This window comes from Cetorhinus maximus, chromosome 3, assembly GCF_964194155.1.
Source record: "Cetorhinus maximus chromosome 3, sCetMax3.hap1.1, whole genome shotgun sequence".
NCBI classification, from domain to species: Eukaryota; Metazoa; Chordata; class Chondrichthyes; order Lamniformes; family Cetorhinidae; genus Cetorhinus; species Cetorhinus maximus.
This window is the reverse complement of record NC_135881.1, coordinates 73439133-73452762: the sequence shown is the minus strand read 5'-3', so window position 1 is coordinate 73452762 and position 13630 is coordinate 73439133. Positions and strand designations below refer to the sequence as shown.

Genomic DNA, 13630 nt, shown 5'->3' with positions numbered 1-13630 from the left:
TGCTGGAAAATTATCTGCTCTCAGCCTTCACTGCAGAATGGGAGCAGCTTAAGCAGCTGATCAATCTCTGAAGGGGAACAGGAGGAACAACAACATCAAGGAATTCACCAAAGCTCCCTCGACAGCGCCTTCCAAACCCACGACCGCTACCATCTAGAAGGACAAGGGCAGCAGATAGATGAAAACACCATCACCTGGAAGTTCCCCTCCATGTTACTCACCATCCTAACTTGGAAATATATCGGCGTTCCTTCACTGTCACTGGGTCAAAATCCTGGAACTCCCTCCCTAACAGCACTGTGGGTGTACCTACACCACATGGACTGCAGCAGTTCAAGAAGGCAGCTCACCACCACCTTCTCAAGGACAACTAGGAATGGGCAATAAATGGGCGAGCCAGCAAAGCCCACATGCCGTGAATGAATAAAAAAAAAGTCAGCAACATCAGGAGCAAGAGCAGCAACAGCAGATGCCTTCTCCACAGCCATATACTGCTCCACAGGGCAGGGGGGGGACAGACATAGAACCACAGCTCAAAGGAGGCCACCCCTCGCCACCTCCCCCCCACCCCTGGAGCTTCCGGCTCCTTTTGAACATGCAAACATACGAATTAGGAGCAGTAGGCCACTCGGCCCCTCGAGTCTGTTCCGCCATTTAATAAGATAATGCCTGATCTGATTGTAACCTCAACTTCACATTCCTGCCTAGCCACTATAGCCTTTCACCTCCTTGCTTATCAAGAATTTATCTACCTCTGCCTTAAAGATATTCAAAGACTCTGTTTCCACCGCCTTTTGAGGAAGAGAGTTCCAAAGACTCACGACCCTCCGAGAGAAAAAAAGTTTTCTCATCTCTGTCTTAAATGGGCAACACCTTATTTTTAAACAATGATCCCTAGTTCTAGGCTCTCTCACAAGAGGAAACATCATCTCCACATCTACCCTGTAAAGGCTCTCAGGATCTTCTATGTCTCAGACATCAGCTGGGGACATTTGCAAGATCTCTCAATCTGTAGCCCATAAGTCCCAACTTTCAATTCAGTCATGGAGTCACAGTTATAATGTGGAGAAGGAGCCCAATTGGCTCATCGAGTCCATGCCGCACTCTTTGGAGAGGAATCCAGTCAGTCCCAACCCCCAATCGCCCTGCAAGACTGTTTCCCTCAGGTGCTCATCCAATTTCCTTTTGAAATCCCTGATTGTCTCCGCTTCCACCACCATCATGGGCAGCAAGTCATTATATTCGCTGTGTAAAAATGTTCTTCCTCACATCCCTCCTGTATCTCTTGCCCAAAACCTGAAATGTGTCCCCTAGTCCTTGTACTATTAACTAATGGGAACAGATTTTCTTTGTCTACCTTACATTAACTTGACATAATCTTGCACATCTCTATCAGATCACTCCCTTCAAACTCTTGCGTTCCAAGGAGAACAACCCCAGCTTCTCCAACATAACCTTGTAGCTAAAATCCCTCATCCCCGGAACCAATGAGAAAGAAAGAGAGAGCTATGAGTCTGAAGAGTGAACTGATTGCTGAGGATGGAGGGTGAATATTTGAAGAGGGTGACTGGGAACTAAATATTCAGAGGTATGTGACTTTTTGAAAGGACAGGCAGGAAGTAAAGGGTGGTGGGGTAGTTTTGTTAGTATGAGATGGAATAAGTACAATAGCAAGAAATGATCTTGGATCAGAAGATGTGGAATCCATATGGGTGGAGCTAAGAAGTAACAAGGGGAAGAAGACACTGGTGGGAGTAGTCTATAGGCCCCCTGAAAGTAGCTATGCTGTCGGACAGAGAATAAATCAGGAAATAATGAGGGCATGTAAAAAAGGCAGTATATTAATCATGGGTGACTTTAATCTCCATGTAGATTGGGAAAATATAATTGGCAGAGGTAGTCACGAGCAAGAATTCATAGAGTGTATCCAGGACAGTTTCCTAGAACAATATGTCATGGATCCAAGCAGGGATCAGGCTATTTTGGATCTGGTAATGTATAATGTGTAATGAGGCAGGTTTAATAAATAATCTCAGAGTAAAAGATACCCTAGGAAACAGTGACCATAACATGGTAGAATTTAGCATTCAGTTTGAAAGTGAGAAACTTGGATCAGAAACAACTGTGCTAAACTTACATAAGGGTAATTACAAAGGAATGAGGGCAGAGTTGGCTGGAGTGGACTGGGAGAGGAGTTTAGCAGAAAAGACAGTTGATGAATAATGACAGGCATTAAGAAAATAGTTCATGACTCACAACAAAGATATATCCCAGTGAGGAAGAAGGATTGTTGGAAGGGGATAAACCAACCATGGTTAATCAAGGAAGTTAAGGGTAGTATCGATGTGAAAGAAAAAACACACAATGTGGCAAAGATCAGTGGTAAGCCAGATGATTGGGAAAGTTTTAAAAACCAACAAAAGATGACAAAAAAAATAATAAAGAGGGAGAAAATAAACTTGGAGGGTAAACTAGCAAGTAATATAAAAATGGACAGTAAGAGCTTCTTTAAATATATAAAAAGGAAGAGAGAGGCCAAAGTCAATATAGGCTCCTTAGAGAATGGGTCTGGGGAAATAATATTGGGAAACCAGGAAATGGCAGAGGAGTTGAATAAATACTTTGTATCAGTCTTCACAGTAGAAGACACTAATAGTATTCCAAAAATACCAAATAATCAAGGGGCAAAAATGGGGAGGAAATAAATACAATAACTATCACTAGAGAAAAAGTACTAGGAAAACTAATGGGACAAAAGGCCGATAAGTCACCTGGACCTGATGGGTTGCATCTTAGGATATTAAAGGAAATACCTGCAGAGATAGTAGATGCGCTGACAGTAATCTTCCAAGAATCCTTAGATTCTGGAAAAGTCCCAGAAGATTGGAAAACTGCCAATGTAAATACCCTTATTCAAAAAGGGAGGGAGACAAAAATCATGTAACTATAGGCCAGTTAGCTTAACATCTGTCTTTGGGAAAATGTTGGGGTCTATTATAAAGGATGTAATAGCAGAGAATTTAGAAATGCACAATATAATCAAGTAGAGTCAGCATGGCTTCATGAAGGAGGAATCATGCCTGACAAATTTATTAGAATTCTTTGAGGAGGTAACAAGCAGGACTGATAAAGGGAAGCCAGTAGATGTAATATATTTGGATTTCCAAAAGGTGTTTAATAAGGTACCACACATAAGGCTACTTAATAAGATAAGAGCCCAGGGTGTTGGGGGTAATATATTAGCATGGATAGAGGACTGGCTAACTAATAGAAGACAGAGAGTTGGGGTAGGGGGGCATTTTCAGGATGGCAACCTGTAACTAGTGGAGTGCCACAAGGATCAGGGCTGGGGCCACAATTATTTACAATATATATTAATGACTTGGATGAGTGAAATGAATGTACTATCACCAAGTTTGCGGATGACACAAAAATAGGTGGGAAGGCAAGAGGTGAGGATAAGACAAGGAGTCTACAGAGGGATATAGACAGGTTAAGTGAGTGGGCAAAAACATGGCAGATGTAATATGTGGGAAAGTGTGAGGTTATGCACTTTGGCAGGAAGAATAGAGGAGCTGAATATTATTTAAATGGGGAAAGACTGAAGAAAGCTGCAGCACAGATAAATTTGGGGGTCCTTGTGCATGAATCACAAAAAGCTAGCTTACAAGTTCAGCAGGTAATAGGTAAGGCAAATGGAATGCTGGCCTTTATTTCAAAGGGAATTAAGTATAACAATAGGGAAATCTTGCTAAAACTATACAAGGCACTAGTTAGACCACACCTAGAATACTGTGATAAAAACAAAAAGCTAAAAGCTACTGCGGATGCTGGAAATCCAAAACAAAAACAGAATTACCTGGAAAAACTCAACAGGTCTGGCAGCATCGGTGGAGAAGAAATCAGTTAACGTTTCGAGCCTTCACGACCCTTCAGCAGAACTGAAGCATAGTTAGGAGAAAGGAGAAATATAAGCTGGTTTAAGGTGGGGGGCGGGGGGAGAGAGAAGTTGAGGGTGTGGTGATTGTGGAGATAAGCAAGCAGTGATAGGAGCAGATAATCAAAAGATGTCACAGACAAAAGGATCAAAGAGGTGTTGAAGGTGGTGATATTATCTAAGAAAAGTGCTAATTAAGAATGGATGGCAGGACACTCAAGGTACAGCTCTAGTGGGGGTGGGGTGGAAAGACTAAAAAGGTATTAGTTGTAGATTTAAAAATAATGGAAATAGGTGGGAAAAGAAGAATCTATACAAATTATTGAAAAAAAAGGGGGAGGGGGAAGAAACGGGGTGGGGATGGGGGGAGGGGGAGTTTAAGATCTAAAGTTGTTGAATTCAATATTCAGCCTGGAAGGCTGTAAAGTGCCTAGTCGGAAGATGAGGTGCTGTTCCTCCAGTTTGCGTTGGGCTTCACTGGAACAATGCAGCAAGCCAAGGACAGACATGTGGGCAAGAGAACAGGGTGGAGTGTTAAAATGGCAAGCGACAGGGAGGTTTGGGTCTTTCTTGCGGACAGACCGCAGGTGTTCAAAACCGTTTTGCAGAACACCTGCGGTCTGTCCGCAAGAAAGACCCAAACCTCCCTGTCGCTTGCCATTTTAACACTCCACCCTGTTCTCTTGCCCACATGTCTGTCCTTGGCTTGCTGCATTGTTCCAGTGAAGCCCAACGCAAACTGGAGGAACAGCACCTCATCTTCCGACTAGGCACTTTACAGCCTTCCGGGCTGAATATTGAATTCAACAACTTTAGATCTTAAACTCCCCCTCCCCCCATCCCCATCCCGTTTCTCCCCCCCTCCCCTTTTTTTTCAATAATTTATATAGATTCTTCTTTCCCCACCTATTTCCATTATTTTTAAATCTAAAACTAAAACCTTGTTAGTCTTTCCACCCCACCCCCACTAGAGCTGTACTTTGAGTGTCCTGTCTTCCATTCTTAATTAGCACTTTTCTTAGACAAATATCACCACCTTCAACACCTCTTTGATCCTTTTGTCTGTGACATCTTTTGATTATCTGCTCCTATCACTGCTTGCTTATCTCCACAATCACCACACCCTCAACTTCTCTCTCCCCCCGCCCCCCCACCTTAAACCAGCTTATATTTCTCCTTTCTCCTAACTATGCTTCAGTTCTGCCGAAGGGTCGTGAAGGCTCGAAACGTTAACTGATTTCTTCTCCACCGATGCTGCCAGACCTGCTGAGTTTTTCCAGGTAATTCTGTTTTTGTCCTAGAATACTGTGAACAGTTTTGGCCCCCTTATCTAAGGATAAAGATATACTGGCATTGGAGGCAGTCCAGAGAAGGTTCACCAGGTTGATCCCGGAGATGGAGGGATTTTTTTATGAGAAGTTGAGTCGGTTGGGCCTGTACTCGCTGGAGTTTAGAAGAATGAGAGGTGACCTTATTGAAACATAAGATTCTTAGGGGGCTTGACAGGGTAGACGCTGTGAAGTTGTTTCCCCTTGTGGGAGAGTCTAGGACCAGAGGGCATAATTTCAGAGCAAGGGGTCACCCATTTAAAACAGAGATGAGGAGGAATTTCTTCTCTCAGAGGGTAGTCAGTCTGTGGAATTCTTTACCGCAGAGGGATGTAGAGGCTGGGTCATTAAGCATATTCAAGGCTGAGATAGACAGGTTTTTAATCAGTAAGGGAATCAAGGGTTATGGGGAAAAGGCAGGAATTGAAGTTGAGAATTATTAGATCAGCCATGATCTCACTGAATGGCGGAGCAGGCTTGATGGGCCGAATGGCCTACTTCTGCTCCTGTGTCTTATTGTCTTCTGGACTGTGAGAAATGGGTGTGAGAGGACAATATGATGAAGTTGAGTGTGAGAGCTGTCTGTCAAGATGGAGATTTGAGGAGAAGACTGGAGAAAAAGTAAAATGTAGGACTGTGAGCTGTGTTGGTCAGAGGAGTGTTTTACAGGAGAATGTTAGTGAGGTGAGAGAGTTGTAGAACACTCACTTAAGTGGACCTCATGAAGCCATTAAGCTTTTTTGCGGCACTGGATCCTGGTCCCAGGCACCACACTCCTGCTGCTCACCGTTTCTGCTGCATGCAGACACACCTGCTTGGCAAGGTTGGCTGGCCTCCACAGAAAAAAGGACTTTTCTTCTTGCCCTGACTCCATCCATAATGACCTCCATGGACATCAGTCTTCCCATGTCTTGTCTCCATTCAGCACCAGTTTCCTGCTTCCATTTGTATTTTGAATGCTTCACTCAGAGCTGGCATTGTGAGCTCTGCTGGGCTCCCTTTAAATAGAAACCCTTCATTGCATGTTTAGGCATGCCATGTCATTCACCCTCCCTGAGTGGTTGGGGACCAGAAATGTGATAAGAATGGTGTGACTCTGGGAAAGAGCCTTGGCAAAGGTTGTTGAGTAATCAAACAGGCTCTTGACCTGGAAATGGCCTTGCCATTTAGACAGGAGCTAAGTTGACAAAATTTCCACCCTTAATACCTATAGTTTCCCATCCTTGACAACATGCTAATGAGTCTATTCTTTACACTCCCTAGGGTATTAAGGTGCTTTTTATAATGGGGCACCCAAAATTGCTGCTTTATATTTGTCCTAACATTTTGTATAGACTTGTTTCATAGTTGGCAACTTAACATTATAAAAGGATGATAAAGGGGTGACCTAACTGAAGTATGTAACGTATTAAATGGTATAGACCAAGTAATATTCTAGTAGGGCCTAAAAATGATTTCGACTTTAGAAGAAAGTATACTTAAAACACATGTTAGAAAAAAAATTCTCAGAATACTCTGCCAGTTAAGCTATTGAATCAAATATATTTCGGGAGTTTGAGATATAGTTGGGAACTAGGATAGGTGAATTGAAATACTAAGAGAATAAACTCAGAGCCCAAAATCTTTTTCTTTTCCTTGTCTTTGTGCCTATGTTCTAATGAGACCATCACTGTTACAGGAAATGTCTTTCCCCTATCATTTTTAGTGCCCTAGCTCCTCTGTGTATTTTAAATGATCCTGTCTCTCCACTCATACTAGCCCAGAAGATTATGGGCTGAAAAGGCAAAGCATATTTGCCAAAACTCAGATAAACACCAGAGGAAAATGCCATTGTGAACTCCACACATGTGACATGACCCAAATTACCAAACTCTTCATTGCAAGATAATGTCATTTTTTGATGATTTGCCACACTTGTGTGTGTGTGGGGGGGGGGGGTGATCTTCTTTCTAAGGTTAGTCTCTCTCTCTCTTTCTCAGATTATCCAATGCTACAATGATATAGCTATTAAGCTGCATGCATGATCATCCTCCAGCACAGAACTGCTGCAAACACCTGCAGACCAGAATTTTAAACAGCTAGCCAGAATGGGGCAGAAGGTTTTGGGATGCTGTTACATTCAAGCGTGTGGCATACCTTAAATGCTGCGCTAGCTATGAGGCCAAAACTAACAGAGCAAAGAATAATTTGTCACATCAATGCACTGAATTCCTTAACGTCTAAAACATAACAGTGCATTTCTGTCCTTGCATCCAGATGACATATTCAACATACAACCCCAATAAATATCAGGAAGAGATATTTTTTTAAGTAGCACAAACATTTAACATTTCTGTTTTGTAAAATTGCTGCCCAAATATTATCTGTAAGAACCCATAAGCTAAAAAGTTTGATTTCTCTCATTTGTTAAATGAAAACTATAGATCTTATATTCTTATGAAAAATATTCAAATTTTCATGTCCGTACCTTTGCCAACAATAACAAGGGGCCTCTTGGCATTTTTAATGATCAAAGCTGCTTCTTTCACTGCTTGAGGCTCTGCCATGGCTACTGGAGCACGGAGACAACAAGGAACAGTTCTATATGGAGAAAGACAATTAGATGGATTTGCTTAGCTCTTATCTTCCAGCTGCATGATACAATGACAAGCTTCTACACTGATAATGTAAAACGAGCACTTTCTATGGTTTTATAAGTGCACATTCCATAGGAAAATAAATCAGCTTCACTTATATGATTTGCATCAAGAACAAAAAGGGCATTCTATGTACATGTGATTTATTCGTGTCAGCAGTGCACCTTATTGTAAAAGTCAGGAGAAAAAAATAATTTTATCTGTGTTCAGTGTTGCTTTCCAAAGCCATAAATCTCACACACATACATCAATCCAAAGGATGAAGGCAGTGTCTGTAATTTCACAGCACAATGCAGTTGGAGACCATCATTTGGCCTCTGCTACTACTGAAGCCTTTGCCTTATTTTTCTGATTATCTGGAGTTTTGAAATATTGATGCTGGAAATCATGCTGAAATGAGCAGTTAATGGCATCTCATCCTGTGCTAAATTGGCTCATAAGGGCATACCTGATCATAGTACAAGTTACAACTGTCGACTGTATCCTGATTATCAATTCCCAGTTCAGATTTTTGTTTGGACCCTTAGACAAAAATCTAAGGGAGATAATCTATTTCTTCCTCTAATGAGACACAAATAATCAGAGACAAGCATAGTACTACAACTGTGTTGTCTTAGCTTCAACCCTAAGCAAAGATTTGAATGCCAGTCAATTGAATGACAGGGTGTCTTGGCAGAGGGAATACTAATGCTAAAAGATGGGGAAAGGTTTGATAAAACAGCTATGCTGGGTACTATCTGTTAATTGCACATCAGTTGGATGTTTTTGGATTCAGGTAGTGGGTATTAATCGGGGATAGCAGGATGGCCACAAATAATGCTTCTAAATGCATTTAGAAAATAAAATGAGTTTGAGTAGAGCCTGTTTCACTCCCTACTGGGGAATACTGCGTTTGGGTCACCAAACAAGAATGGGGGTATTCTGACTATGGAGGGAAGGAAACTAAGGAAGCTGGCACAGTGTACACTGGAACAAAGGCAATTCAAGGAGATCTCATTAAAGTTTACAGGGCTCTAAGGAGATAAATTGAAGTCAAATATACATTAGTTGACATAACAATGACCTTGCAATCAAGGGCACAGACTCAAACTCAGAAGAGTGAGGATGGACAGTTCAGATGTAACTACTCAAGACAAAGGTCAGTCAATGTGTGGAACAGGCTGCCCTAGAGACAAACTGTTTATTTTGGAAAGAGAGGTGATTGAGTGGGTAAAAGCAAAGGTGTTATTTTTATATAAGAAAAAATGAGAACAATCCAGATGGAACACAATGTTCATTCCCCAAGTCCCCAAGTTCAAAGAAGCAGCAATTAAATTGAATCATTAATTCTAAAGCTAATGACCAATGTCTGACTAATCTTGACACACAGACCTACCTCAGTGATGCACTCTGGATTTTTGACGTCACCATGTCCCCAGGAATGTCAACATAACAAGCTCCTGGGCGGCCATAGATACTACTTCTAACTGCCTTTAAAAAAATATAAAATGATTTGAAATTTCTACTAGCGAAAAGCCAATAGTAAGCAAAGAAAAAGAATGAGCTTGAAATTATATACGACTTCAAGATGTTCCAAAGTGCTTTACAACTAATTAAATATTATATCTTTCAGCTAATGTCCCAGAACCTTCCATCACCATCCTTTGGTACGTCCTGTCCCATTAAAAGGACAGAACCCTCAGGGGTGGCAGTACAGCAGTATACTATTGGGAGGGAATGGCCCTGGGAGTCCTCAGCATTGACTGTGGACCCCATGAAGCCTCATAGAATCAGGTGGAAGTTAGATAGATAGATGGAAGTTTCCTACTGCTTACCCCTACTACCCTCAGCTGATGAAATCACTTGGAAGAAGCACTAATGGTAGCAGAGGCAGTGAATATGCTCTGGGTGGGGGATTTCAATGTTCAGCACCAACAGTGGCCATGTAGCACCACTACTGACTGAGCTGGTTAAGTCCTGAAGGACATATCTGCCAGATTGCACCTGCAGTAAGTGTTGAGAGAACCAACACAAGAGGAAAAATCTACTTGACGTCATCCTCACCAATCTGCTTGTATCAGATACATACATCCATCACAGTATTGGTAGGAGTGACCACCACACAGTTCTTGTGGAGACAGTTTTGTCTTCACACTAATGACACCCTCCACCCTGCCAAATGGGATAAATTAAGAACAGATTTAGCAGCCCAAAACTGGGTATCTATGAAGTGTTGTGGGCTGCAGCAGAATTGTATATCACCATAATATGTAACCTTATGATCCAGCATATCCCTCACTCTATCATTACCATTAAGCCAAGAGCTGGTTCAATGAGGAGTGTAGCAGAGCAGGCCAGAAGCAGCACTTGTCATCTAAAAACAAGATACCAGCCTCGCAAAGGTAACACAGGACTACATGCATGCTAAAGAGCAGAATATCATGTTGTAGTCAGAGCTAAGCAATTCCGCAATTAGCTCACAGCTTTGCAGTCTCATGAATGGTGGTGAACAATTAACTAACTAACAGGAGGAGGAGGCTCCATGAACATCCCCATCCTCAATGATGTGGGAGCCCAGAACATCAGTGCAAAAGACAAGGCTGAAGCATTTGCAAACATCTTCAGCCAAGTGGATGACCAACCTTGGCCTCCTCCTGAGGTCCACAGCATTACTGATGCTAGACGTCAGCTAATTTGATTCACTCCATGTCATATCAAGAAAACACTGAGTGTACTAGATGGAGTAAAGGCTATAGGTCTTGACAACATCCCGACAATAGTACTGAAGACTTGTGCTCCAGAACTAGCCTCAACCCTAGCCAAGCTGCCCATTACAGCTACAACACTGCATCTCTCCAGCAATGTGGAAAATTGCCCAGATATGTCCCATCCACAGTAAACAAGACAAATCCAATCAGGCCATTTACTACCCCATCAGCTGACTCTCAATCATCAGCAATGTAATGCAAGGTTTTTTGTTAACAGTGCTATCAAGTGGCATTTACTCAGCAAAAACTTGCTCACTGGTGCTCAGTTTCGGTTCTGCCAGGGCTACGCAGCTCCAGACCTTTCACAACGTTGATCCAAACGTTGGCAAAAGAGCTGAATTCCAGAGGTGAGGTGACAGTGATTGCCCTTGACATCAAGGCCGAGTGCAGCATCAAGGAGCCCTAGCAAAGCTGGAGTCAATGGGGCTCAGGGCCAAAACTCTCCGCAGATTGGAGTCATACCGAGCATAAAGGAGGATGGTTCTGGATGTTGGAGGCCAATCATCTCAGCCCCGGGATGTCACTGCAGGAGTTAACAGGTTAGTGTCCAAAGCCTAACCATCTTCAGCTGCTTCATTAGTGGCCTTCCCTCCATCATAAGGTTAGAAATGGGGATGTTCATAGATGATTACACAGCTTTCAGTTCATTTGTAACTCCTCAGATAATAAAGCAGCCCAGCCCAACATATAGCATGACCTGGACAGCATTCAGGCTTGAACTGATATGTGGCAAGTAACATTTGCATCACACAATTGCCAGGCAATTACTATTTCCAACAAGAGAGAACCTAACTACCTCTCCCTGATGATAATTGACACTACCATCACTGAAACCCCCACATTTTTTTAAAACAACATTTTAGATATCATCATTGACCAAAACCTTAACAGGATCAGTCATGTGAATATTGCGACTACAAGAGCCAGTCAGAGGCTGGGAATTCTGTGGCGGCTAACCCACCTCCTGACTTCCCAAATTCTGTCCACCATCTACAAGGCACAAATCAGGGTAGAATATTCCCCAAATTCCTCGGTGAATGCAGATCCAACAACATTCAAGAAGCTCAACACCATTCCAGAACAAAGCAGCCCACTTGACTGGCACTCCATTCACTACCTTAAACATTTATTCCCTGCACCATCAGTGCACAGTGGCAGCAATGCGTACCATCTACGAGATGCAATAAAGCAAAGTCAACAAAACTCCTTCGACTGCATCTTCCAAGCCTTACCTAGAATGACAAAGGCAGTAGATACAAAGGACCATCACCACCTAACAATTTCCCTCAAAGTTACACACCATCCTGACTTGGAAATTATTGGGATTCCCTCATCATCACTGGGTCAAAACCCTGGAACTCCCTCCCTATCAGCACCGTGTGTGTATCAACAGCACATGGACTGATGTGGTTCAAGTAAGCAGCTCACCACCAACTTCTCATGGGCAATTGGTCTGGGAACCCAAGGGTGGGATGCTAATGCCATGGCTCAGTTTTAGACCTTTTCCTTCACCATTCAAGTTCCTGACCCACAAATGTTCGTGCTATTTGGCCAGAGACTAAGTTGGCAAAATCTGACCCACTGAGGCAAATTATCCACTGCAAAACAAAGTGTTCATTAGTAAACAACAATCTCAGGAGTTCTTCCACTTGCAAACACTGGAAAAGAAATTACTCACATCTTAGACTCTCTGAAGTTACTTCACTGTAAACTAGATGTTAACTCATTATACTTCAACAAAGATCACTGATAATATTAGATAAACATATTAGAATTAATATCTTCTGCAAATGTATTTTATCTTTCGGGTCAATTTACTTCAAATGGGTTGTGAACAGTTCTGCCTACAGTTATGAAAGTGATGAAGTAGCAATCGTATTATCTGAACATGGGCTGTCAACTTTCTTTGTAAGAGCAATGAACATATGTCTATTTTAAAACAATTGTTTTATTAGATAAAATTGCCAATGATGTGAGACATTTTACCTACCATCCCATTGCATTCAAAATTACCTTTTCTATTATGGCAGGTATAGCTTCCAAGCTGTTTGGTCTAGCTGAGAATTTGCTGTAAAGCCGACATGCTTCAACCTGAAAAAACATTGCAGTGAAGCCTGTTAAATAGAATTGGCCTGGGAAAGGTAGAAGACAATATGTCACAAACCAGGTTACACAGTTTTATTAATATATAATGGCCTGGATTTTGCGGCAAAGGAAGGGTGACTGACCTCAAAGAAAGTCTCGCAGAGAGATCCAGCATCTCTATGGTGAAAACTTTACCTCCTCTCACCAAGCAGTGGATTTTTATTTTCTTTAATGGGGATTCCCAGCCTGGAGCTGCAGTAATGACTTCAAGCTGTCCAAGCAGTCAATCACAGAATTGTTACAGGGCAGAAGGAGGCCATTCAGCCCATCATGCCAGCACCAGCTGTCCGAATGAGCATTTCACCTAGTGCCATTCTCCTGCCTTCTCCCCGTAACCCTGTATATCGTTTTGTTTCAAGAAATCATCTAATTCCCTTGAATGCCTCGTTTGAATCTGCCTCCACCACACTCTCAGGCAGTGCATTCCAGACCTAAACACTTACAGTGGGAGCAAGTTTTTTTTCTCATATCGCTTTTGCAATACACATCACATTCTTTGCCGCATAAAAAAATTCCCACAGACAACCAATCAGGAAATGGAAAGCACTGAAATCAAATCACTTTTTAAAAATTTTGCAAAATAAAATTTTACAACATCAACTGATTTCAATGATTGCAGGCTCTGGGAGAGGTGTCCACCGCCCAGCTTACGATGAAGCAATCAATGGCAGGGTGCATTGGCGGGGACGAGGTGGAGCCGGGGGGATGGGGAATGATGGCGAACATTGACTGCTCGCTTTCAAAATCCCCACAACATCTGGGCCAATACATTTCATAGAAAGGGGCCTCTCACCTTTTTCCATTTTAGAACGCCAAAAGCACAGAAACTTTGACTTT

The 13630-nt window shown here is 42.3% G+C and overlaps 1 protein-coding gene across 3 annotated transcripts in view; it reads right to left on the bottom strand.

The window, feature by feature from the left end:
* hacl1 (2-hydroxyacyl-CoA lyase 1) overlaps window positions 1–13630 on the bottom strand; it is a 158469-nt gene that overhangs the window by 93872 nt on the left and 50967 nt on the right. For all 3 annotated transcript variants that reach the window (XM_078538562.1, XM_078538560.1, XM_078538561.1), the window contains 3 exons: window positions 12662–12739; window positions 9277–9371; window positions 7733–7845 (listed from right to left, as the gene is read on the bottom strand). In XM_078538562.1, coding sequence (XP_078394688.1) covers window positions 7733–7845; window positions 9277–9371; window positions 12662–12739 — 286 coding nt within the window. The remainder of the gene's footprint in view (window positions 1–7732; window positions 7846–9276; window positions 9372–12661; window positions 12740–13630) is intronic.